The sequence below is a fragment of the Dasypus novemcinctus genome, chromosome 24, assembly GCF_030445035.2.
Source record: "Dasypus novemcinctus isolate mDasNov1 chromosome 24, mDasNov1.1.hap2, whole genome shotgun sequence".
Taxonomy (NCBI): domain Eukaryota; kingdom Metazoa; phylum Chordata; class Mammalia; order Cingulata; family Dasypodidae; genus Dasypus; species Dasypus novemcinctus.
The window spans coordinates 1,615,948-1,643,125 of NC_080696.1; the positions used below are offsets into that span (position 1 = coordinate 1,615,948).

The window sequence follows — 27,178 nt, forward strand, 5'->3', positions numbered from 1 at the left end:
CACTTCCCCCGAGGGGCCCAGTTGACATCTGGTAGCTACAAAAAGCAAACTGAATTTATTCAATAAGGACTAATTCCCTATTTTGTATAACAAACCATATTAAGAAGTACTAAAACCCTAAGTTAATGTAATTATCCATAATTATACCTAAGTTCACCTAAACCCAACAATAGCTAAAAGTCAAAATCAAAACAGAACTTAAGTTTGGGTTATTATGTATCATTTTCTTTAGAAATTTTGAAATACAGAGAAATCTCACTGACTCCCATCTACTTTTAGAGTGTTAAATTGAGAAACCGGAGATGGGGGGAAGAATTTGGACCTGCATAACTGTGGGTGTTCACCAGGTCCCTCTCCCCATTTTACCCCCCGTTAGCACTCTGCTCTCCTCCTCTTGTGTGTACCCCTGTACTCCATGCAGTGGGGGACTCAAAGGGGAGAGGGGGGAGGCTAATGGACTTGGAGCACCTGGAGCAGTGAAGAAAAACGCCAGGTCTCCAGACGCCTCCTGCCTCCACGCAGACCCGAACCCGAGGAGGCTGCCCTGCGGGACGCGGGGTGCGGCGACTGCAGAGCTCGCGCACCCAGAGCCCTGCCCTCGCGCCCCGCAGGGCTACGCCAAGTACTCCGTGCTCTTCTATGGCTACTACGACAACCAGCGGACCATCGGGTGGCTGCGGTACAGGCTGCCCCTGGCGTATCTCATGGTGGGGATCGGCGTGTTCGGCTACAGCCTGATGACCGTCATCAGAGCGTAAGTGGGCTCCCCTTCACAGCCCTGTACTTCTCTTCACTCTGAGCCCGCTCATCCTCTTGTGGGGGATGTAGTGAGAAAGCGAAACAAGCAAAGAAGGCAAGCGTGGACTGGAACGTGGGACATGAAACAGAAACAGCAGTCTGGGTGTTCTGGGAAATGTGGTAGAAATTCCTTTAGATGGGGCTGAGACCCGAAGCCAGCAGTGCTGGAATTCTGGGGCACAGCATTTTAGACAGAGGAGGAGGGTGTGCAAAGGCCCTGAGACAACATACATCCTAGTGAGATCCAGAAACTTTCAAAAGGCCAGTGTGGCTTGAGAGGGAGCGTGGTACTTGGTAAGGATGGACAGGTTTGCAAGCCTGTTTCTGCTTTCCTTGGAGCACAGCTTTCTCGGGAAAAAACTTTCCTGCTCCTCCATAGCCCTAGCTCGCGTGGTGAACCAGGCCCGGCATATATGAAGCTATGAGCAGAGCCTCACTAAATGAACACATGTAGCTGTGGTGGTTGGGACAGCCTCACTGGCCCCAACTCTGTCTGTCACAAGTGGCCTTGCTGCCTGCTTGTGCCTCTTAACTCCTCTTCTCTGAAGGAAAAATTCAGCCCAGCCCATGAGTGCTTTCTTCCGAGTCAGGGCATCCCCATCGGTTCTGGCCCGGTGGTAGGGGACATAGTCTTTTTTTTTTTTAGGAGGCACCAGGATCATAGGAGGAGCCTGTACATGGGAAGCAGGTGCTCACCCACTGAGCCAACCTGCTCCCCAGTGAGAGGTGGTTTTCCATTTGTTTGTTTTTAGGAGGTACTGGGGATCGAACCTGGGACCTCATGGATGGGAAGCAGGCGCTCACCCACTGAGCCACACCTGCCCCCTGCACAAACCTGCCCACCATGGCCATGCTTCAGCAGGCCACAAGGGCCCCTTCTCCCAGACAAGGCACATAGTTGTTTCTAAGAGAGGAGTGGGGTGCTCTGGACACCTGGGTGGGCCTCTAAAGGACAGTGGGCAGGACCACTTGGACTTCGTATAGTGTTGTCTCAGGAAACGTCCATGGAAACCTGCTCAGCACTCAGCGGTGGCCGCCAAGTGACCTCTGGCTGTCCAGCTCTGACCAAAAGAGCAACAAGGAGGCAGGACTGGCTTTATTCTTAGCCCTCACGTCGTACTTTCCCCTGCTACTATCCCAGATAAATACAGAGGCATGGAATGGTTCCTTGGCGAATCGAAAGCCAAATTAAGCCTTGTGGAGCAGAAAATCCAAAAACGCCAGCACATGGGCCGGAGCTGTGGAAGGACACTGGGCCCTGGGAGCGGGCGGGCGCCTGCCTGAGTTCTGGTCCCACGGGGCGGCCTCCACTGAGCAGAGGGGCAGGGGCAGGGCAGGGTGGGAGCGAGAAGGCGGGCCTGCCAGCTTCCTTACAGCAAGGGAGGGCGACTGGCTGGTCACTGGGTTTTATGCCAGAAGATGTATTTTCTCTATCCAAGAATAGAGATGGCTTAAAAGGGGCTGTTCCTCTTTGAGAATCTACTTTTAGTCTCCACAGAGTTCCCAAAGTACATTTGCGGTGAACCAAGCCACAGGAAAGCAGATTAAACAGGACACGTGGTTAAGTGTCCCATAAGGGCCCCCACCCCACCGACACCACGTGTGCTTGCAGGGAACTGAGAATCTGGGGGGTCTCCCTGGCCATCCTAAGTCCGGGTCAAGCGTCTCGGCTCATCCACCCTCTGCCCAAGGCCCGCTCGGGCGGCGGAGCGGCCACGGGTGCCAGCAGCCGTGGCCTGTGCCTTCCAGGATGGCGAGCAACTCCCAGGGCGGCCCGAGCGACGCGGAGGGCGACGCCTTCACGTTCAGCTTCAAGGTGTTCACCAGCTGGGACTACCTGATCGGGAGCTCGGAGACGGCGGACAACAAGCACGCCTCCATCGTCACCAGCTTCAAGGTGCGCGGGGGCTGCCCTCCGGCCGCTGGACGCCTCCCCACCTGGGCGGGAAGCGTGGCCCCAAGCCCCCTCCAGGCGGCCGCCTCCTCCCGTGGGCGCCCCCCCCCCCCCCCCCCCCCCCGCCTAGCGGGCATCGCTGCTGCGGCTCCGGCCCTGCTCCCCTGGGGCTCCCCTCGGCCGGGAGGTGGAAGGACAAGTCTAGGGCAGGAGTCACCCAAGGAGCTTTGAGCATTTCCGGGGCCCCACCCTAGAGACCAGGGTAATCGGTCTGAGATGGGTCCTGACATTGCTTTTGCTTTTTTAAAAAGCCCCACATTATTCAAGCACCCAGAAAGAGTGGGGAATCCTGGCTTGGGGAGGTGGGAATGAAAGCATCAACCCTAAGTTTCTTGCAACTTCATACTTAATTGTCTCATTAATTTGTTCCCCGAAGAGGTTTGAAGTGGCCTTCGAACTGTTAGAGGGAAAATGGAGCCCACTGGGACCCGGGGACTGAGCACTGCAGGCAGGAGGCGGCTGGGAAGCTCTCCCAGCGGAGGGGTCTGAAGTCTAGACTTGAGCCCGTGGAACGTGAGATGTGAATTTATACAGCACGTCAGCAGGCGGGAAAACAGAAAACCTTAGCTCCAGGGAGGGGATTCGACTGAGTAGAGCCTCTGGTTAAAAGTGGATTCTTCTCGCGCAGGCTTGGGAGTGGTGGGCGAGGAGGGGGTGCTCTTGGGCGCGGGGTCTGGAAGGGTGGGTCCTTGCCTGCTCCATTCCCGCTGTGGTGAGGCTTGTCCTTGGGGGACACAGGCTGTGGAGGCATCTTGCTCAATCAGTGGGAAGGGAGTCAGAGCCTCTAAGACCTCAATCACTGCAAGCCTTGTGAGGGGGAAACTCTAACAAGAACTGTCGTTAATACGAAATAGAAAACAAACCTGAGGAAAGAAAATGAATGAAGGCGAAGCTGTGAGGCCAAAGCCCTGCAAATCTTGTTTCCCTTGACTGTAAAACATCCGGCGTTCTTGGCAGTTCCGTCTCTCCTCCTGGGCTATCGGCTCAGCTGCCCGCCGCGGGGGTCACCGCCCAGAGGCCGTCGCAGCTGGAGCCGAGCACCTGCTCCTCTCGGCAGTGGGCGCCCAGGAGGGGCAGGCTGGGCGGGGCCTCGGCTCGCCCTCCAGAGGAGCCCACCCAGCACTGAACATCCAGGGAGGGTAAAGCTTCTTCCCTGAGCCTGTCAGGAACAGACGACGCACTTTCACACGCTGGGAGAGAAATGAGCCACGTTCCTTAGCGCCTGGTGGTTCTTACGCCTGACCCTGGACACAGTAGCTGTCGGCTGGCTGGAAAACGCCCAGCGCGACGGGAACCTCCTCCTCCTTCCTGGCTCTGCCCTTCACTGTTACTGTGCAGGACACAAAGTTGACGATAAAAATCAAACCTATTTTTATATACTAGCAGCAAACAGAAAATAATTTTCTAATTCCACTTACAATAGCATCAAAAAAACCTAAAATTCCTAGGAATAAATTTAACCAAAAAATGTGCAAGACAACCACAACAAAAGTACAAAATATCACTGAAAGAAGTTAAGAAGCCCTAAATATACAGAGAGATATACAATGTTGTAGAGTGGAGCAGGGGCTGGCAAACTGTGGCCCATGGGCCAAATCCAAATGCAGCCTCTGCAGTATCTGTAAACAGCACTTTATTAAAATACAGCATGCCTGTTTGCTTCCACGCTGCCTGTGGCTGCTCTCATGCTGCAGCGCATCGTGGTGACAGAGCTCCTACAGCCTTCTTTACTATCTCGCTCTTTATAGAAAAGGTCTGCTGAGCCCTAGATTAGAAGACTCAGCACTGAAAAGGCAACCTGAACATATTTGATCTCTAGATTTAAAACAGCGCCATCAGGTCACTGAAACCTCTCTGGCCTTAGCACCTGTGATTGGGCTGACAGCAGTGCCTACTAATAGTCCTCACTCGATTGCTCTGTTTTGGGATTAAAAGGGATAATGCATGGAAAATGTTTACTATTACATCTGGCACCTGGCCGTGTTCAATAAAGTCAAGCTTTTGTTACTCCATGTACCAAAATAACAACAAAACATATTTTCTTAGGGAAAAAAAGCTAATTCTCCACAACGTGGCAAAGCCTCCGGTGCCTCCATATTATTCCACTTAGAAAGCACTGTTCTCAGGAACCCAACCCCGGAGCTCCTGCTGGCTCCTGGCCTGATCTATCCACATTGTATCTTCACACATTAAGGAGTCAATAGTGGATGAACAAGAGAGTAACAAAGAAGAAAATGTCCACCTGACAAGATTTCTCCGTGTCCTGGCCAACTTTCTCATCATCTGCTGCTTGTGTGGAAGCGGGTATCTCATTTACTTCGTGGTGAAGCGGTCCCAGGAATTCTCCAAAATGCAGAATGCCAGCTGGTATGAAAGGAATGAGGTAAGGAGGGCACCTCTGATGAACCGAATATTGAGGAAAAGGAGGCCCTCCTATTTCTGCATTTTGCATGAAGTAGAGATCCCCAACACTTGGCGCGCCCGTTTATCGGTGGAGTCGGCATTGGGAGCCACAGCTCCCCGTGCCTTGTCCCTGGCTGCCGGGCTGACCGCTGGCCCATCCTAGATCACGGCAGCCAGACATCGGTCCAGGTGTCGACCGGGACCTACACGTAGCTCTGACCGGATCAGAACAGCCACAGGAGATGGGGAGGCCAGGGGGTGCCTCTGGAGACCAGGGCTGGAGAACTAGGGGTGAAACCAGGGGAGAGAACGCCCTTCCTCAAAGCATGGCTGGGTGAACGGGCCCTAAAAGATGCTCGTACTTTTTATCAGTTCTAAGAGCAGTGACGATCACAGCAGCAACCAGCCGTGGAGCAGATGCTGTGGGGCAGTGGTGGCACCTGCGAGCAGCCCTGGGACACAAAGCGGGGAACAGGGGGGCGGAGAGCTGGCAGCGCAAGCAGCGCAGGCCGTCTGACCTCGCAGGTGGAGATCGTGATGTCCCTGCTTGGGATGTTCTGTCCCCCTCTGTTCGAAACCATCGCTGCGCTGGAGAAGTACCACCCCCGCGTCGGGCTGAAGTGGCAGCTGGGGCGCATCTTCGCGCTCTTCCTGGGGAACCTTTACACATTTCTCTTGGCCCTGATGGACGATGTCCACCTCAAGGTGAAAATCACAAACCCTCCCTAACCCCTGGTATCCACCATCTTTCCTTTGTTAGTATAATAACTTTATTATGCACAGTACATATTAATTAATTAATTAATTTTGGAAATTCAGAAAAGTAACATAAAAATATTCCCAGAATCCCATGACCCAAAAACTACCACTGTTAGCGTTTTGCTGCAATTCTTTTCTGACTTTTTTTAGGTTGTGTTTTCTCACAGTGCTTTAATCGTACGTATGCCATTTGGTATCCTGAAGTTTCCCTTAATATTCTATCCGCAGCCTCTTCTATAAATGTTGAAAAGCTGAGAGGGGATGCCATGGTTGACTTAACTTCCCAGGTCGGACCACGGGGTTCAGCGGAACTAGACAACTCCCTGTCCCAAGGGTTTTTGCGCTTGGGGGTGGGAGACAGGCTGGCAGATGACGGCACAGGACGGCAAGCTGCAGGGAGGGTGACAGGGCAAGCCCAGGGCAGCGCACAGAAGGGGCATGGCCCTAACCCAGGGAAGAGCAGGTGCAAGAGGGACCTGCAGGACGGCCAAACCAGGGGATGGGCCAGAAGAAGTGAAAAACAGACGTGGGCGGGACTCCTCGTCGCCAGCCTCCCCTCCTCCTCACTGAACTGCATGAACATTTTCCTGAGGATAAAAGGGAGCCATTAGGGGCTTCCACAGAACCAGGAGAGGGTCTGGCCTTGGCTGCCCCCCACCCTCATTTCTGGCTTCCTCCTACTGAGCTCACATTTCCTCCATGGGGCAAAGCGTTCTTGCCTCCCTCCCCCTTCTCGTGTTGGACTCACCGATGGATCCCCCTGTGGTTCTGCTCAGAGCCCCTCCCTCGGGAAGCCTCTGGCCACTCTTGTCTGGAGTGGACGCTGCTCAGTCCCCAGAGTAAACTCCCACAGCTGACATCACTGTCCTGTGATCATCTGGTCATCCCTGTAACTTACTGGACTATGAGCTTTCTGAGGCAAGTCCCATCTCTCCTGTTCATTCCTGTATTATCAGGGCCTTATATACCGATAAGAGACCCTGCACAGATTATTCTTAAAAGAAGAATGAACAATTGAGGGATGGGTGGGTGATGGGTGGTGATGGATGATGGGTGCTAACCTAGAGAAGATCATTTCATGGGAAAGCCCAGGCCCCCAGCCACCTGCCCTCTCTCAAGCACACTGACAGCCTAGAGAGGGCATTTCTGGAAGATTCTGCCAAGAGAGGGATGAGAAGCTAAGCAGTGAGGACCGACAGCCCTGGCTCTTTCCCACCCCTTCTCCATCTTCCCTTCTAGCTTGCTAATGAAGACACAGTGAAGAACATCACTCACTGGACTCTGTTTAACTATTACAACTCCTCGGGTTGGAACGAGAGTGTCCCCAGGCCACCCCTGCACCCTGCAGATGTGCCTCGGGGTTCCTGCTGGGAGACAGCTGTGGGCACTGTGAGTAGTCATGCTTTCCTGAGCCAGCCAGCCCTGTTCTCAGGTCTTTGTTATTCCTCCCTGGATGTTTCTAAGTCACCAAAATGCCAAGCCAGTATTTCTTAGGCAAGTTCTACCTTTTCATTTTCATAATATTTCTCCAGTTGTTCCATATATCAAGCTAATACCACTTGGATTTATTTAAGTTTTACCACAGATTTTACTTAAAACCTGGGGTTCTTAACCTGGAAATCATGAATAAACACCCCTAAAAATCAGATATAAGATTTTGTGTGTATATGCATTTGTAACTTTTTCTGTGAGAAGAATTCATGGTTTTCATTGGAGTCTCAAAAATTAAAAACGAGCCTTTTCCCTTATCCATTCCAGCTGCTCTTCCTATGGCTTGCACAGTGAGAACTTAAGAGCCAGTGTTCTTTGCCTTCCCAGCAGAAAACTGTAATACCCGTGGGGAGCAGCGAGCCAGCCGCCCTCTCACAGCTCCACCTTCCTGCTTCGGGCTTCTGTTCGTCCCCCCAGGAGGCAGCGCTTCCTCAGGGGCATCCTGAGGAGTCCACTCGCTAGAGTAGAGCCCACCGCTGCTCAGCGCAGCTGGTGCAGTGCCCGGGGAGTGAGGTCACAGCTCCCTGGAGCCCACCAATCTCCCCCAAGGGCCGAGGGTCTTCCACGCCCTCCGCTCATGCATTCAGACTTGCATTTCTCCTCCAGTCCATGCTCTTCAAACCCTCCTCTGCTGCTCCACTCACCTCCTGCCTTCCGAGACCCAAAGCCCGTGTAGCAGAGAAGGGGGCGTCAGCGGATGACCCTCGCCTTTGGACTAGTCTACTACAGAACTTCTTGTTTCTGGTCCGATGTCCTTGGAAGCGTCTCTCTGCCCCCGACCCCCACCCCTGATGGCCCATCGCTGCTCCCCTCACTGATAAAAGCTCGTTGGGATGGGGGCTTGGGGCATGATGGCCCTGCAGAGCGGAGCCTCGAGACGTGCTGGCTTCCTTTCCACTTGGGAGCACTACCCTGAATTCCTAGGGAGAAATAACACTGAGAACTCGTCAGCGGCTCATCCAGCAAATATGTAATCTTCCCAAGGGATACAAAAAGGAGTAAAGCAGACCCAGCCACCCCCTACGAACTCCAAATCTATTATGTGTCTTAAAGGTTGTGGTGTCTGGTAGAGCTTTTCCATTTTTCAAAATCATTAATGAATTATACATACTCTGCAAAAGCAGAGTAAAGCTTTATTTCTTTGCTTTTGGCTCCTCTGCTATAGGCCTCTATATAAAACATATTATTTTCTCTAAATACCAAGAAAAAAAACCCCAGATTAGCAGATAAAGAAAGCCAGCTTTTGTCGACCAGCAGTCAGATTCAGTCTGAGCCGGGCAGATGTACTTGAGAGCATGTGGGAGAGGCAAGGGGTGAACCTTCAGATCCTGGCCCCGCAGCTTGGGGACATGCACGCACGGGATCCTTCCAGCGTGCCAGGCCCTGTGCCCGCACAACCAGGAAGCTTCCCAAGAAGCCCGCCCGGCTCTGGGAGAGAGGTTCCGAGGTTATTCCCCAGCCACACAGTCAGTCCCTTGGACAGCTGAGAGCTCGCGCTTCCATTTTCCGAAGCCTGGGGTCCTCTCTGCACCGCCCTCCACCAAGAATCCCAGGCTCCCGGAGGCAGGGCCAGGGGGATGCGGGCAGGCTCAAGCCCGCACCCCCGCCTTCTCCCCCATTCCTCCTGGCAGGAATTCATGAGGCTGGCGGTGTCCGACATGCTGGTCACGTACATCACCATCCTGCTCGGCGACTTCCTGCGCGCCTGCTTCGTCCGCTTCATGAACTACTGCTGGTGCTGGGACCTGGAGGCTGGATTTGTAGGTGGCTGGTTCACAGACACTGCGGAAATGCATGACAGTCCTGTCTGGGCGCTTCCTTAGATGCTTGATGGGAAATAGGTGTTCGATCTGTATTTCCTTTATTTTTTAAAAAAGATTTATTTTATTTATTTCTGTCTCCCCCCCCACCGTTGTCTGCTCTCTTTATCCATTCGCTGTGTGTTCTGTGCCTGCTTGCATTATCTGGCGGCACCGGGAATCTGTGTTTCTTTTTGTTGTGTCAGCTCTCCATGTGTGCGGCGCCATTCCTGGGCGGGCAGTTTTTTCAGGCGGGGCAGCTCTCCTTACGGGGCGCACTCCCTGCGTGTGGGGCTCCCCTACGTAGGGGACACCCCTGCATGACAGGGCACTCCTTGCACACATCAGCACTGCACATGGGCCAGCTCCACACGGGTCAAGGAGGCCCGGGGTTTGAACTGCGGACCTCCCATGTGGTAGGCAGATACCCTATCCATTAGGCCAAGTCTGCTTCCCAAAATTCAATTTATTTACAATCTTGGGATAGGGAAGGGTTTTCTAAGCAGGATACAAAACTCAGTGGATGAGAGGTTTTTTAAAATGCTAAAATTTAAATTCCTAGGGTTTGACCCTCATACTTTTGGGTTACGTCTCTCCTTCCCTCAATCCAGCTTCCCAGACCGTCCCTTCCTGACTTCCTCCTCCTCACATTCCTGCCGCCCTTTGTCCCCGTGTCTGGGGGACAAGTTGGGGGCAGATGTGAGCTGCCTGAGGCCCAGCAGCACCCAGTGCTTTCAGCCTCTCACTCTCAAATCCTTGACAAACCACCAAAACGCTGAGCTCTTCTCAGCTTGAAGGAAGAGGAGAAAGGAAAGCTGGAAGAGGGGTTTGGCTTTCTTTTCACTTGGCTCTTGGTCTAATGACATCTACTTTGTGAATTAACCCATTACTGCTGGATTATCACTTCAGAGCAGTATGTTTCTGAGTAGAGAATCGATAAAATGCTTTCCTGGGGAGCAGGGTCCTCCCAAGAGCAGCCCTAAGAGGTAGAAACCCTCACACTGGACATTCAGACCTCTTGACAAGCTGGAAGCATGTTAAAGCAGCAGAGCCCTGAGTTTAAGGGCCCTGCTGGGTTCCTAGAGCAGGCTCTGTGGGTGCAGCAGCCAGGGTCATGGGTCTGGCTGGCACCTCCTCACATTCCTCTCCCTCTCCCTCTCCCTCTCTCTGACACCTTCTCACATTCTCTCCCTCTCTCTGGCACCTCCTCACATTCTCTCTCTCCCTCTCCCTCTCTCTGGCACCTCCTCACATTCTCTCTCTCCCTCTCCCTCTCTCTGGCACCTCCTCACATTCTCTCTCTCCCTCTCCCTCTCTCTGGCACCTCCTCACATTCTCTCTCTCCCTCTCCCTCTCTCTGGCACCTCCTCACATTCTCTCTCTCCCTCTCCCTCTCTCTGACACCTTCTCACATTCTCTCCCTTCTCTGGCACCTCCTCACATTCTCTCCTTCCCTCCTTTTCCCCCCTCTCCCCCTCTCTTTCTGACACCTCCTCACACTCCCTTTCTCTCTCCCCACCCCCCCCCCCAGCCCTCATACGCTGAGTTTGATATTAGTGGAAACGTGCTGGGTTTGATCTTCAACCAAGGAATGATCTGGTGAGTTACTCACTTCATCTGGGATCGCCTCATTCAAGGAGGCAAAGGAACTGGGATTATTTCCCAGCTTTGCCACTTTACCAGCTCAGGAGAAGCTGGACAAACCGTCTTGCCTCCTTGGGAAGAGCCTTTGGGATTCTTTCAGGTGAAAAATAGGAGCAGGATTAGGTGAGGAGTAGCATGGCATCTGGCCCACCCCTGCTACCTGGAAGGACAGTGGAGAGGGAGGGAGAGGAGGAAAATGAAGGAGCGGGAGAGGAGGAGGAAGGAGAAGGGGGGAGGGAGATTGGAGGAGGAAGAAGGGAAGGGAGGGGAGGGGCAGCGGAACCTCAGCCGTGGGGTTCAGGCCCCGGAGGCCGCAGGGCCAGGGCTGAGGCACCAAGACCCACCAGCACCGCCCGGGTCTCCCGAGGCGCCGCCAGCCGGTGCCCGCCGGGCCAACGCCTCTCTGCCCGCAGGATGGGCTCCTTCTACGCCCCGGGCCTGGTGGGCGTCAACGTGCTGCGCCTGCTGAGCTCCATGTACTTCCAGTGCTGGGCCGTGACCAGCAGCAACGTGCCGCACGAGCGCGTGTTCAAGGCCTCGCGCTCCGACAACTTCTACATGGGCCTCCTGCTGCTGGTGCTGCTCCTCAGCCTGCTGCCCGTGGCCTGGACCGTGCTGGCCCTGCCGCCCTCCTTCGACTGCGGGCCCTTCAGGTGCGGCTCCGGGCGGGGTCCCCCTGGGCCGGCAGGGCCCGCGTCTGCGCAGTGCAGCTGCCACCCCGTGGCCGTGAGCCTCAGAGATGGTCAGAGCAACTGAGAACCCTGATTCCTAATTTGATCTCGTTTTAGCTAATGTTAATTTAAGTGTAAATAGCCACGCACAGCTAATGGCTACCCTACACGGTGACGCAGCTGTCACCTTTTAACGGCGGGATCCACTGCCCCGGATGACTCTACCGTGGGATGAGAGACCAGACTTCAGGGGACTCAATCCTGAGGCATCAGCCCCCCGCAATTCCCTGGCCTGCCCTGCGCGCTGCAGAGCATCTGCCAGCACTACAGGTTCAGAGACCTAAGCGGAACCAGCTGAGACTGGATAGCTTGTAGAGAGATAAACAAGCAGTGAGGCAGATGGAGAAATAATGGGCATCCGCTCTCTCCTACTGTGCAAACCTCAGAGGGCAAAGCCTTCTCTCAGCTCCATAAACGGGATCTGTGGTTAAAGCCGTTTGGAACATGCTGCCCCTTCTATCACCACCTCTCACTTAGAAATGTTGGACACACTTTTTTTTTTTTCTTACGCGGTACCGGGAATTGAACCCCGGACCTCGTGCGTGGGAAGTAGGTGCTCAACCACGGAGCCACACTACTCCCGTGACACACACTTCTGCAGGAAAGGCTCTGAAGAATCTGCAGTAAGATTTGGGGCTCCCACCCTTCCTGACCTCACACAACGCCTGCACAGCTCAGGACTGGGAAGAGGCAAGCGAGGCGCCGACCCATGATGCCCGCCCCGGGAGTGAGCATCTCCTTAAATTGTGCACCCCAAGTGCCCCATTTGCCTCCTCTGGTCTTAGACTGTCAGTGTGAGGAAACACACTTGGGCAATACTGACCTGGTACTTCTCGGTCTGTGAGGAGTGCACCTGGAGGCTGCTCTTATTAACTGCCGTCGAGCATGGCAATGTGGCACCACTTTATTCAGTAACAAAATAACCCAGCCTCGACTGTGCCTTACAGAGGTGACAGCGACGTCTTTTCTCTCCTTGTTTTGACATGATGGATGTGCACTAGTAACAAAACTTAAACTATCATGATGTGATGAGACAGCATCAAGGTGGAACTACACCACCATGATTTGCAGCGTGCGCCCAGCGGTACTAGGGTTAAAGGTCACCGGTGTTCGCGGATACGACGGACCATTCATCCCTGCCACTGCGCGTGAAAGTGGCCTCAGACAGCATGTAAAGGAGTGTGGCTGTGTCCCAATAAAACATCATTTATGGGTGCAAAAATTTTGAATTTCATATAATTTTCAGGTCACAAAATATTCTTTTGATTTTTCCAGCCATTTAAAATATAAAATGTAAAAAGCTCACAGGCTGTACAGAATCAGGTGGCAAGCTGGATTCAGCCCATGGGCTATAGTTTGTCAATCCTGATATATACTTTACACAAGAGAAAAACGAGGCTGCCAGCTACAGCGTTTTGGAGGGCACTTAGAATTTGCCAACACCATACTCAGTGTTTTATATGGATTCACTTCTATATCTTCTGAACAATCTTCTGAGAAAAACACTAATTACCCCCATTTTGCAGATGAAGGGATCATTAGTCTTTCCTGAAAATATGAAACCTCTTCAGTACTAGCCAATAGAACTTTTCTGAGATGATGGAAATATTCCAAATTTGCTCTTCCAATATAATAGCTACTGGCCACATGCAACTAACGAGCTCTTGAAATGTGACGATTGTGCCTAAGGAACTAAATTTTATTTTTTTTAATTTTTTAAATGTAATTATTTTATTGCCACATTGGAGAGAGCAGCTCTGCCGGGAGAGCCAAGGTATGGGTGCAGGCAGAAAGATAAGTAAATTGTCCATGAAGCCCCACAGCTAATAAATAGGGGAGCAAGGATTAAACTATGAATATAAATCCCTAAAGTCCGCTTCTGGGTGCCAAAATTGCCAAGCAGGAGCCAGCAGAGTCCAGTGGTCTCTGAGCAGGCATTTGTGAGAGGCAATCTGCATAACTTCAGGTATTTGAAGAAAATCATAAACACCGTTGTGACTTGGCCAGGAGGCTGTCCTGGGGCGATTCAGTTTCCTAGAATTATAACCTGAAGACTCGCTGTAGGTGTTTTAGACAGGCACCTTGAGCTCGCCCAACACACCAGCCTCTGGAGCAGAGCGCACATGGCCTCAGAGCCACATCAAGGCAACTGCCTCCCACTTGAGGGAAGGAGAAAACCCGTTTTTATGCTGCTCAAGAGGGTGTCAGACACAGAAGACAGAAGCGATGCGAGCGGCTGCCAGTCCCCAGGGACGTGAAGGGTGAGCCAGTGTGCTGGCTGCCGTCAGCCCCAGACGCACGGCCACCCGCGGGGCCGTGCTTCCTCGCACTCCCCGGCCACAGCGCTCTGGTTCTTCCAGGACAGCAGCGGCGAGTGTGGGCTTGGGCCTGTGGGTGTGGACACAGTGGTGTGTGCCACGTGAGGTTGGCAGTACCCTCTAACAGTCCTCCTCTCTTTCCAGTGGGAAAAACAGAATGTACGACGTCATCCAGGAGACCATTGAAAACGATTTCCCAGCCTTCCTGGGCAAGATCTTTGCATTCATTGCCAACCCAGGCCTGATCATTCCAGCCATCCTGCTGATGGTGTGAGTTGGCCAAAGCTGCACACTGCCCCTCGGAAGCCCCCCTTGCCGTTGAGATGCTCCTTGGCAGGTCCTTCTTTCTTGCTTTCTGCCTTGGTCTGCTTTCCCCAGAGGACGCTGGGACAAGGATTCCAATGCAAGTAGCTTGTTGGGTGGGGGCAGGGAAGCAAAGGTGTCCACCCCTGGCCTGGCCTTCACCCAGGATGACTTGACTTCATCCTGCCAGGAACTCTGGGGCCAAGCAGAGCCTGTGCCTTGGAGTTGTCGCCTTAGGGTGAAGAATCTGGAGCCTTGCAGAACGGTTCCCACCCAGTCACTGGTTAAGGGCTTTGGGAAATGAGAGTTAATTTCCAGTAGAATGGGTTTTGTGGGTTGTGGGGAAGTATCAGGCAGTGTTGCAGGTCCTGGCAGTTGTCTTTCGGCACACTGAAAGATGGGGTCTGTGGGATATGGAGGGGGGGACTGACAGTAGCTGCACCACACTCCAAACATCTACCAGAAATATCAAAGGCCTCTGGGCTTTGAGTCTCTCCAAAAGCTGGGGTGGGAGGTGGTGACTCGGAGTGATTCAGCCCACGGCACTTGACAAAGCACGCCACACACTCATTCCCCAGCAGAGACCTCCGCTGAGGGAGGGTTTGATGAGCTGTGCATCCCCAACACTCAGCCCCATGACTAAGGCAAAAAACAAATGCTCAGGGGAGCAGATGGAGCTCAGTGGTAGAGCACCAGCTTCCCACATACAAGGTCCTGGGTTCAATCCCTGGTAACTCCTAAAAAAAATAATAATAATAAAATAAAATAAATGCTCAAGGAACTAGGGAAGGAAGGAAAGAAGGAAAGCAGGAAACGAGAGTCTTGACTTTGAGCTGTTGTCATCAAAAATAAGATAGCAAAAATATCAGCCTTCTAAATGTAAACCTATTTTGGCATGCTTTTTAAAAATTATCAAATATTTCTTATATGAAAAAGTATAGACATCTATGCACACTACCACAAGAATAAAGATTGAAATTTTATAATTTTTGTTTGAAATCTCTCTTTTTAAAAGAAATGCTCTACAGATAACTTCAAGTCCCACCCCATCCTTCTCTCCTCTCTCACCAAAGACAACCACTATTCAGATTAGTTTTAATCATTTCCATGCGTATTTGGTATTTTTACCACATGTGTATATACTATTGTGTTCTGAGTTTAAGAATTTTTCGTGAATGATGCATTCCACATAGCTTTCCTCATGCAATATTATGTTTTAGGAATTTATCCACGTGGCTACATGAGCTCACATTTTAATGGCTTTACTGTGTCCAACTGTATGGCTAAACCACAGTTAGGCTGTCCCCACTTTCTGCTCTTGCAAACTGTGCTCGCGTGAAGAGCCTGCACAGACTGAGGTTTCTCCGCGTAGACGCCCAGCACTGGGGCTGTGGGGCCATGGGGCCGTGGGAAGGAGTTACTCTTCTTGACTCCCTTACATGGACTCCAACCCTCTGGTGAAATCTATATCTTTCTGTTTTTCTTGAACATAGTAATCATTGTTACTATAAAATTTTTGTCTGGTGATTCCAATATCTGAAGCACCTGTGGGCCTATTTCTATTGTCATTTTTCTCTTGTTTATTGGTCATTTAGTCCTATTTTCAGAATGGTTTGATTTTGGGGAGCTGGGTTCCAAACATCATGGATTAAAAAACTTTTGAGGCTATGGATAATGTTATCTTTCCCCAAACTGGATACGTTTCTTCTGGAATTCGGTTCACGCAATGGCAGGCCAATTAGCGCACCCTGAGGCAAAGGCCCAGCCCAGCCACCCTGCCTAGTTTCTCAGGAAAGACACCAGCTCTCGTCCTTTCCTGAGAAGGCAGGACCACACGGCTTCTTTCTTGCAGCCTGGCCATCTACTACCTGAACTCAGTTTCCAAAAGCCTTGCCCGAGCTAATGCCCAGCTGAGGAAGAAAATCCAAGTGGTGAGTGGCAAAAGTTTCATCCTGGAGGGTAAAAAGATGTTATGTTTCTATTCTTGTTTTTGTTTTCTTATTTGCTCTGTGAGCGCAGCTGTATTATCTAAATGGTTATCTTATGGGACACAGATTGGCTCAGGTGATAGGGCTTCCCCTTACCATATGGGAAGGCCGGGGTTCAATCCCTGGGGCCTCCTGGTGAAAAAGAAGAAAAAACATGCCCCTGCGGCAAGCCAGTGCCCGTGTGGCAAGTGAGTGCTCCCGCAATGAGCCAGTGCCCGTGCAAGTGAGTCACGCAGCAAGATGATGATGCAACAGAAGGAGAGACAGTGGGGTGGGGGTGGGGGGTCTAAATGAAGTGCAGCAGAGACCAGGAATTAATGTAGCACAATTGACATCAGAGGCCCCAGGATCAAATCCTGGTCAATCTTAGAGGAGAGAAAATGAGAAGAGAACACAAAAAGGGAAAGGGATACAGAAGATCATGCAGTGAATGACACCAAAAGCAGGGTGGGGGTGGAGGGGAGGGGAGGGAGAAAAATAAATAAATCTTTTAAAAAACAAATAAATAAATGGCTCTCTTCTAAACCAAAACTAAAATTAAATGTATTATAGGAAGTAGCTTTGTGAGAGTCAACAGCATGGATTTATATTCTAGAATATCAAGAGTACCTAACAATAATGATTTAAATTACAAAAGGTTGCTAAAGAGCAGGAGAAATGTGATGATCTGACCAATGAAGGTAGATAATAAACCCAGTACCCACAATTATTCTTATAGGTTAAAATTAATACTATAAATGCTGAAAGAAATATTGTCAAAACAACGTGCTGCTTGTGCCCCTTCTCCCAAGAAGTCTCCTGAGTCCTTGTCACACACAGGCTGCCTTGACCCACACCCCAGGTGACCTTTGACTCCTGACCCCACCCCCAGCTCCTGCACACCTCAACGGCAGACCCCCGCCCTCTCCAGCCCTGTGCCTGGCTGTTGGCTCCATGTCTACATTTCCATCTGTTCATCTCCCTGGGCTCCCACCCAGAAAGAACACCACTGAAATAAAAGAGTATTTTTATGTAACATTTATGTAATCTAAAGTTTATTTTAAATAATAAATATACAAATGTTTTTTTTTTAAAGAAAGGAGTAGAAGGGTTTCCATCCCTCACCTGTCAGGTATTCCCTTAAACGCTTTGCGAATCAGAGCATCTCAGGCTGCCTCTCCAACCAGCCATGAGCATCAGTAAGTTGGTGATTCGAGGGCGATACCAAGCATTGGAAACGGAGGTCTTGCTTGGTAGCTCCCACCCCACTGTGCTCTGGGCCCCAAACACCCTTTCCCTGGCCAGGACTTACAGCCGTGTTCTTCTTACAGCTCCGCGAGGTTGAGAAGAGCCACAAGTCTGTCAGAGCCACCGCCAGAGATTCAGGGGCAAACCAAGAGGCAGCCCCGGAAGTGCCACCCAGTGCCCACTCACCAGAGAAGGTAATCTATTCCACAAGGACTGCTGTCCATGAGGCCACAGGGAACATGCAAAGAGCACGTACTGTGAATCAGGCCCATCGGGATTGACAACTATTAGCTATAGGAGGATGGGCAATTTACTCAGCTTAGGTTTCTAATCTATAAAATAGCACCTGCTTCACGGAGTGGTGAAGTCATTATGAAATGGGAACACACCTGTAAAGTGCTGAACAGAATTCCTGGCACAAAGCGAGAGCTAATAAACACTTGCTGGCAGTAGCAGCAGTGGCAGTAGCAGAGGCAGGGCTATCTGTAAAATGGGGACACACAGCCGAGCCGACTGCTCGTCCTCTCGGTCCATCCCAAGCGCACTGCCATGCCTTCTGGGGTGGCTGCGCTCCCTGATGCCACCCAGGCAGTGATTTTGTCTTCACTTCTTTCTCCCACGTCGTGTCCCCCACGGTCTGGCTTCCCAACCCGGCGCAGGAGCACTCCTGCTGCCCTGCCACACCCCCAGGCTGGCTGGAGGCCCCCCCTCCAGATGCTCCAGGTGCTGACTGCCACCGCCACAACCGCCCGCAGGTGCTCTCCACTTGTGCACAATGTTTTCTTTAAGAGGAGAGAGGGAGCCTTGAATCTAGCGTCTTCTACCCTCACCAGAACCAGTTCCTATCCTCTTTAAAAAGAGAAGCACTGGAATATCTAGAACAGAAGACTGAGCTCAGGACCACATATGGAATTTCAGAGATAGTGACAGAGGTCTTTAAAGGGGAGTAACACCAGATCATCACAGGAAAGGTCTAGTTAAAAGAGGTGGTTCCGTTTTCCAAGGGTGGTCCCAGTTTTAAAATCAGAGTTATCTGAACACATCAGTGGGACTGTGGTGTGTGGGCGAGCTGGGACAACGGGCACTGTTCAGCCTGGGAAATTCTCAGTAATCTCCGTGGTTGCCCCCATTTAGTTTCTCTTTCTTGAAGTGTTAGCAAAGATGATACTAGTTGCTGTGACAGACAGGCCCAAAACATCTAATGGGTCAAACACCATAAAGTCCAAATTGGGTGTTTCTCCTTGATGGCCACTTTCCTCCAAGTGACAGTGCAGGGGTTCCCCTGGGGGCCCCTGCACCAAGCTGGTGCACAGGCAGGCACCTCGAGGACACACCTGAAAGGGCACACGGCACACGGCCACGCCCTCGAGGGACACCCGGGCAGCTCTGGGTCCTAGAAGAGGAGCTGGCTTGGTAAGGAGCTGGCCCGTCTTTGCCCCTAAAGGGAAGGGAACAAGTCTGAAAGAGCTGGAAAGCGGGTCTGATTCCAGTTTACACCATGCCTTCCTCCAGCTGGCTTGATCCGGGTAGTGGCCCCGTGGGGCTGGAGCCCCGAAGCCAGAACGCAAAGTCCAGTTCCGCAGCCGCAGACCAAGCTCCTCCGACTGGCCTGTGTCTGAACAGCGGGCCCAGGTGTCTCCAGACCCCTGGGAGAATCCGGTAACTGGCATTGCCAAACAGAACCAAAATCTACACACGCCGCAGGACAGGTCCGGGAGCTCCGCGCAGCGCCAAGAACCTGGGCAAAATCTCGCACCACCTCAAACTGTCTTGGTTCATTTTTCAGGGGCCAAACCGCACTCTGCCAGCCAAATCCAGGGCCTAGACAAGAGGGCGCAGGGCCCTGGCCTCCAGATCCGCCAGCTCTGCACTGCCTGCCTCCCACGTCAGCCTCAGCTCGGCCCCTGGAGTCGGACTGGATCCCACCCGGCCTCTGCCGCAGGCGCATCCCTGGAGGCCAGCCCCCAGAAGGACCAGCACGAGCGCCGCCCAGGCCTGATCCTCAGCCCCCGCCTTCTCTCCTCCCTGCCCGCTCACACACCGGCACATTCTCATTTAAGGCAGGAACTCTGGCCCATTAGTTCCAGGCCCTTTATGGCTACCACAGGGGTTGGGGTGGGGGAGGACAGTGGCTTCCTCTACCCTTTAGGGGGCTGCAGCCTGCCCCCTAACTGCCCCTCCCAGCGTTTCAGCTCAGGCAGCTCTGACCTGGCACTCAGTGGCTTTTCTTGGCTCCAGACTTTGGGAAGGAGGAGGACTGGGAGCATCTCACAGACTTTTCCATGGTGGATGTGCCGGGTGCAGGTTTCTCCCAGCTCCACGGCCAGGGAGGCACAGGGTATCACCTCTATCTAAAGGAATCACAGTGGCTTAAATGAAAGGTACAAGAAGCCAAAGAAGAGTGGAGATACGGAGGCTCCAGCCTGAGGGAAGCCGGTGCTGTTAAGCACAAAAAATTGCCTCGGAGCCCAGTAGCAGCAAGGCAGAGGGGCAAGTGAGCAGCATGGCTCTTCTCATCCAGCTAAAGGAAACTTAAAGACGCTCAGGGCAGAAAAATGTCTTTCCTGCACCCAATTCTAAAAGGAGTCTGACAACCTGGTACCGCATGCGGGCCTTGGGGGTGGTTTCTCAGCGTTTTGCCACGGGTGCCGTGCGGAGCCTTGCCCTGCGGATCCGGGTTCCCCTCGGGTCCCACCACGTTCTAAGCAGGATGTCGCTGGGAGGCGCAAGGCAGGGAGGCTTTGCAGCCAGGGTGGGCGCTGCTCTCCAGGACACTCCCACAGCCCCGGGACCCTCCTGCAGCCCCTCGCCCGCCCTGGGCTCCCAGGCACAGGCAAGCCACGCGGCTGCAGGGCCAAGGAGCCATCCCACTCGGGCCTCTGACTGTTCCCCTCCGCCAGTCACCCCGTGAGAGCCACCACCCAAGCCTGGCCCCTGCGATTCTCAGGAGAGCCCCACACACCCTGGGGTCAAACAAAGTCCTAGTGGAGAGATGGAGATTTGAGGGATTTCACAGGCGTATTTCCAGGCTCCTTCCAATTCCTCCCCCTTCCCAACGCAGCACCAAAACCTCACACACAGCCTGGGATGGAGTTGGGGCAGGGACACATGGCCAGGAGGAAAGGACAGCTTGCCTCACCCGGCCCTCTTCAGGTAGGTCCAACGATGCTGCCAACGCCTCACCTGACGTGTATCTTACTAAGGGAGGAGCTGCTTCTCGGGGCCTGGCGCACAGCATCAGCAGCACAGGAGCTACCTGCACAGTAACAGGAACATCAGAGGGCTGCACTGCAGATGCTCCTGCAGGCAAGCTGGGAAGCAGTGCTCCGCATTTCTAAATAGTGATAACAAATTAAAATCAGTTTAGCAAGTTCATCAACACCCAAACAGAGAAGCCCGTGGAGGAGAGCACGGGAGAGTACCCTGGGCAGCTGGGCAGCTGATGAGGCGTCGTCTCTCCACAAACATCACACCTTAGAGGGCTGAGCACATCACGTTAGGAAGTGACTCCTCTGATAGTAACGATGTGCAGACCGCCCACTGATCCATACCGCTGGCAGTACAAAGATCTTCAAATGCCATAAGACTAAGACACAAACAATCATTGCCAGTGAGATAAGAAGCGATCTAAACCACCTAAAAATGTGGAGGGGTAATTTAAGTAAATAGATGCTTTTCAATGGAAAGGATGAAATTCATACCAAACGAGTGACTGTATTTTCAAGTTAATCATGCTTTAGCTTTAAGGCTGCCTTTAAAGCAGCCTATTGTGGGAATCGGGTGTGGCTCAGTGGCTGAGCGCCTGCTTCCCACGTATGAGGTCCTGGGTTCAATCCCTGGTACCCCCTAAAAATAATAATTATAAAGTGTTCTATTAGGAAGCCTTCCCATTTAGCCGGAATCAAAGTAATCAAGAAGGGAAACCGGGCTGCTAGGCTAACACTATCTGATGAATTGCTTATTTCTCAAGCTTTGTTTTTAAATTTTTCAGATTCATTTTTTATTTCTCTCCCCTTCCCGCCCCCCCCCCCCACAGTTGTCTGCTCTGTGTCCATTTGCTGTGTGTTCTTCTGTGTCTGCTTGCATTCTTGTCAGTGGCACCAGGAATCTGTGTCTCTTTTTGTTGCATCATCTTGTTGTGGCAGCTCTCCGTGTGTGTGGCGCCACTCCTGTGCAGGCTAAACTTTCTTTCATGCTGGGCGGCTCTCCTTACGGGGCGCACTCCTTGTGTGCGGGGCTCCCCAAGGTGGGGGACACCCCTGCATGGCAGGGCACTCCTTGTGCACATCAGTACTGTGTGTGGGCCAGCTCCACACGGGTCAAGGAGGCCCAGGGTTTGAACTGTGGACCTCCCATGTGGTAGACGGACGCTCTATCAGTTCAGCCAAATCTGCTTCCCTCAAGTTCTTTTGTTAGCTTTGTCTGGCTAGATTTTGAGGGTTCCCAGAATACTCCCCTCCTCTGGTGTGCTGGAGAAGTGGGTAAAGAGGAAGGTGTAGGTGAGAGGACGTGGTGAGCTCCCGTGGCTTAGCGAGCAGGTGACAGTGCTGTCAGCTCTCTGTTCTGGGCATGACCTTCCTTTCCTTCCATCTTAAACACCTCTCTTCAGCCTATTCAGGGATCAAGTATCAACACTTCCTCTTTCTGTTTGCTTCTTTCCTCCCTCTCTTCCTCCCTCCTCCCTCCCTTCCCTCATTTCACCTAAGAATGATTTAAAATACGAAGCCTATTTAACAGTTACCCAGAGAAATATAACTGGGGTTCCAGCAGTGTAAGTGCCCTAGTGTGTGCACTCCTTCCAGGAGGGCTCTGTAACAGGCTCTGAGGTTTGCCTCCTGGAGGCTGTTCTTCTAGCCTGTCCTCTGGTCCTTCCCACCCCTGCTCCCTCGCATGAAGAGCTCCGCTGCACACACTGAAAGCAGGGGCACTGCTGCTGAGAGCCTGAGCTCCTGTTACTTGTACACGAAGGGAAGAGCTGGCACAGTGCCGACGGCTCAGGTCCACTAAGGGGGGGAGAGTAGGACAGACACCTGCCAGGAACAAAGGGAAAGCAAGAAAATCTGCCTATCTGGACCTTAGCAGAAAGTGAAGGAGAAAAAATTCTCCTTTGAGAATTTATATCCTCAAGGCAATCCTCACACAGAAGAGGTAAAATCCTATATTACCTGTGCATTCCAAAAAACTCAAAATGGAAAATTTAAAGTGGTCCTATAAAGTGGCTAGTGAGATAAGGAATCAATGGATGGATCTGGAACCTGGCCAGAAGTCCACGTGGACACCAAGAGCCCCCGATGGCTGCTGGAGGACCCCACACACAGGTTCCGCCATTCGGAGCAAGACTTCTTCCCAAAGCCAGACCCCGGATATTCCCCAAGGGCTTTATCACTGGGCCCTCACGGGGGCTTGATGGGGGGTAATCAATCAAAACAGCAAACAGCTGGGACTTCTCCCTGCCGTTACCAAAGGGGTGGAATAGTTAACCGTTCAAAAAGCAGGCGCAAGGCCTGAGCCCGCTCTCTCCCCTTTGGACCCTGATTCTGGCCACCTTCTCCCCGCGTGGATCAACACGCAAGTAAAACGTGGGCATTTATAATCTGTAATGGGGAATTGTAGCCCATAAGTCAGCCCACTCTATCACTTATCAGCCCCTTCCTCTCTACCTGGGACCCATGATCTGTTATTTTCTCCCATTTCTTCTTCCCTCCCTACCTTAATAAATTACTGGCCTAACTCACCCGATATGCTCTTGAAATTCCTTTCTGCAGCATAGTCAAGAACCTGGACAAAATCTGGTGTTAGAGGCTTGCAATAATTAACAAGCTGTAGCTCAGTTTTCCCTGATATGCACTGGGGAAAGGCTAACCCCACCCCCATAAGCCTACAAGTCCAAGGGCACGGCACTTCCCCACAGGTTAAACAAAGAAACCACATAGAGGCGGGAGTAAAGGGAAATGGAATCCTTCCCTACCTGCATATCAGAGGGAGATAAAATCCCTCCAGATCAAAGAAACATCTGCTCCTGCAGCATTCCAAGGAACATAGCTCCCTAACCCACTACCTTCCAGTCACTGTCAGGGAGAGTTTCCACCTCTAGGGCTTCCCACTGGCCCCTGCACTTCACTCGGACCCTCAGCCCCCTCCCACCAGCTATCATTCCCCCGCCTAGAAGAGTTCTGTATAAATTCAAGTCCCTCCTTCCAGGAGGGGGCTGAAGTCTCTCCTCAGACCCCCTCCACGGTGGGTGGGGGGCTGAAGTCTGTTCTTCAGACCCCCTCCGTTGGGAGAGCTCCTCAATAAATTGTCTATAATCCTATCGGTTTCCATGTCCCAGTAAGTGCTGTTTTTCTCCAACATCCAGTAACACTTACATTGAGGGTGCCTCCAAGGAAGGAAGGAAAAGGCAAAGAAACAAAAAAGCACAGCAAACAGCACATAAGATGACAGAACTAAATCAAAACATATCAGAAAAGTAAATGAAAAATGGACTAAAATCTCCAGACAGAGGACAAAATTCATATTTTTAAATCCCATGTGTTTTCAAGAGATACATTTAAACCTGGGGATAAGGTAGCTTTTATCCCTTTTGATTCCTAGGGAACAAAAACTGAAATATACTCTCCATGGGCAAAATCAACAGATGTGTGAGTGCCAGACTGTATAAGCTGGGCTTTTCTCTGAGCCTGAGGATTGCTATTAAAGACAGCTCTCTGTGATCTATAATCTCTTCAATGCAGTATTAGTTTGGAAAAGCTAAAGCTCGACCTAGGGTCATAGTTGGATAGTGGGGGCAGGTGAGTATATAGAGCATGTAGATATTTCTACCACTATCATGATATCTACATGATAGGAACATCTCTCATGTAGATATTTGTGTCTGAAAAACTGGGCTGTATCAAACAGACTTCCATATTCTTTTTTTTAATGTTTTTTATTTTATTTTTAAAGAAGCTTTAAATTATATAAGCGTTACATCAAAAACATTGATATAGGGGAAGCGGCTGAGGCTCCAGCAGGTGGGCTTCCTCTATCACATGGGAGCCCTGGGTTCACGTCCCGGGGCCTCCCTGTGAAGGGAGGCTCGCCCGCGTGCTGCGGAGAGCCGCCTGGCCCTCGTGCTGCGGAGAGCCGCCTGGCCCGCAGGCGCCGTGGAGAGCCAACTCAGCAAGGGGACGCCACGGGAAAAAGAGGGAGATAAGCAAAAACACAGAAGAGTGTGCAGCAAATGGACACAGACAGCAGACAACAAACAAGTCGCAAGGGGGGAGGGGAATAAATTTAAAAAAATACAGACACAGAAGAATGAAAAAAAATTCATATACCTCACTCACTCCCCTTCCCACAGTTACTTTAGTCCGTTGTCCAGTCCCTATCTTGAGGACTTGGGGATGGTGATGCCCACTCTGTTTCCAAGTGAGAGGGGGCTTAGATCCCATAGGGCAGATGGATGGAACCATCTTGCTTACACTTGCAGACTCTCTCTGTTCCTTGGAATGGGCATTGTCATCATCATCTCCTGATTAGTTGTCCTGGGTGAGTCCAGCTGTCCTGGGTGAGTCTAGTGAACTGGGGAGTAGGTGTTGCAACTCTGCTGAAATTCAGGGCTCAACTGGCACATGGATGGATCAAAGATTTAAGACTCCGGGACATGTATTCAGCAAGTATAGTGCTAATTATAGGTTCAAATACAAGGGGCAGAAGAGCCATGTGTAGGAAAACTACAAATCAGTCTGTTACACTAGGGAACATAAACTCCAAAGTTAAGGCCCACGGACAGGGTGCCGAATTCCTGAGCTGTCTGCCCTGCTTGCAGTGAGTGGGCGTCTCTAGAGCCCTCAGGAGCCCAGCTGCTGAGGCACTGTTCATTTTGGCAGCCAATAAGATCCTGCTGAGATACGTACAAGCCATAAAAACTCACTTTATTTAAAATTCCCCCGTTGTAGTCAAGTTCTTTTTGACTTCGAAATCTGTTGTGACAATTCAATGAGTTAATGCAGGTAAGATTAAGTGTCAAGCATTAGGTAAGTGCTCAACAAATAACAGATGTTATCAGAGACATGGATACCGTCAAATACCCTCAGGTCCAGGTTATGAAGACAAACAGCATCGAATGCTATGAACAAAACTTTTTACCCACAGCTTCAGGAGCTGTGCCAGGCAGTGACTGCCAGGAAGAGAGGAATGCTGGGCTCAATGTTCTTTCTGTGTCTACTGAGAAGCTGCATACATGTGTAACCAAAGAAAGTTGTGGGTGTCTTTCCACATTTGAGAAAGGGGCCAAAGAATTTCTAGAAGCCCTTTCAACTTTTAAAATTTTCTTTCTCAAGATGAGTGTAAAGTGCTGCCATCTTGTGGTTATTTTATGCACCTTCCTTTTTGGAAGCTCTACTGTTTGCTGGGATTTAAATGGCATGTATTCCATCTCCAGAAGACTCCGTTACCCAGGTACCCAGGTAAAAACTCTGGGTTAATTTACACAGAAATGACACAGCCAACCAGAGGCTGAGCTTCGTGAAGGGGCTGATGATACAGTGCGTGACCCCTTCTCAGTGCGTGAAGTCCTATTTACCCATCACTTGAATGAGCCCCCTCACCTGCTGCACGTCCAGGCCCCTCTCCCAGCTGGACCCCACGGGGCCTCCTGACTGGCCTTCGAAGCTTCATGTGTCCTGGATCCTACGACCCTCCAACTGCTGCCCAGGTTGAATCCTGAGCTTCTAGCCATTTCCTCTCTCATTTCTGGCTCTTGCGTCCATTCTCCTTCCACTCTCCCTGTCTAAATGACCTCCACATTCTGCTGTGAAACACTACAATGCCTTCCAGCTTCCAGCTTTGAAGTCTTCCTGAGAAACGCCAGGCCAAAGGAACGGTCTTCTCATCAGTCTCCCATTTCCCTGCATCTTAGCACCTGACTGTATTCCTGTCTCCCAGGCAGGGGAGCCTTTGTTTCTGTTATTCCCCGATATTCCCATTGCTCACTCCCTTGACTCCTTCCTGTCTCTGCCCAAATGTCACCTCTTCACTGAGGCCACTCATAAAACAATGCAGCGTTCCTCAGCGCACCAACATTTGACACAGTGTATTGACTTGATTGTCCATCTCCCCTTCTCGAATGGAAACTCTAGGACGGCAGGGACTTGGTTTTGTTTATTGCTGTATCTGAGACAGGTCAGTACAGGGAAACAGAGAAGTCAAGCCGCGATATGGCCGACAGACAGCACGGCTGCAAGGCCTCGCTGAGACCCTGAGTTTAACCTTCAGGTCCTAGTTTCTTTCGGGGACCTCCTCTTGGCCCCGGATATTCCAAACAGGCCTCACCATTGGCCCCCACCATTGGTGGGGTAACCAGTAACTGCTGGGGCCCATCCCCTTATCATTAGCAAGGGGGAGGAATAATTAACAGTTCAAAAGATAACCACAGGGAAGTGGACTTGGCCCAGTGGTTAGGGCGTCCGTCTACCATATGGGAGGTCCGCGGGTCAAACCCCAGGCCTCCTTGACCCAAGTGAGCTGGCCCATGTGCAGTGCTGATGCGCGCAAGGAGTGCCGTGCCACGCAGGGGTGTCCCCTGCGTAGCGGAGCCCCATGCGCAATGAGAGCGCTCCATAAGGAGAGCCACCCAGCATGAAAGAAAGTGCAGCCTGCCCAGGAATGGTGACGCGCACACGGACAGCTGACACAAGACGATGCAACAAAAAGAAACACAGATTCCCGGTGCCACTGATAAGGATAGAAGCAGTCACAGAAGAACACACAGCGAATGGAC

At 51.7% G+C, this 27,178-nt stretch overlaps 1 protein-coding gene across 1 annotated transcript in view; it reads left to right on the top strand.

The window, feature by feature from the left end:
• The window catches only part of TMC2 (transmembrane channel like 2), a 90,702-nt gene extending 67,553 nt beyond the window's left edge, over nucleotides 1-23,149 (top strand). The window contains 14 exon segments of the mRNA XM_058287449.1: nucleotides 612-754; nucleotides 2,548-2,695; nucleotides 4,947-5,135; nucleotides 5,681-5,860; nucleotides 7,154-7,303; nucleotides 9,037-9,165; nucleotides 10,736-10,803; nucleotides 11,262-11,501; nucleotides 14,042-14,167; nucleotides 16,053-16,131; nucleotides 17,499-17,550; nucleotides 17,553-17,609; nucleotides 19,202-19,262; nucleotides 19,264-23,149. Coding sequence (XP_058143432.1) covers nucleotides 612-754; nucleotides 2,548-2,695; nucleotides 4,947-5,135; nucleotides 5,681-5,860; nucleotides 7,154-7,303; nucleotides 9,037-9,165; nucleotides 10,736-10,803; nucleotides 11,262-11,501; nucleotides 14,042-14,167; nucleotides 16,053-16,131; nucleotides 17,499-17,550; nucleotides 17,553-17,609; nucleotides 19,202-19,262; nucleotides 19,264-19,414 — 1,773 coding nt within the window. The 3' untranslated portion in view covers nucleotides 19,415-23,149.
• The last annotated feature ends 4,029 nt before the right edge of the window (nucleotides 23,150-27,178 follow it).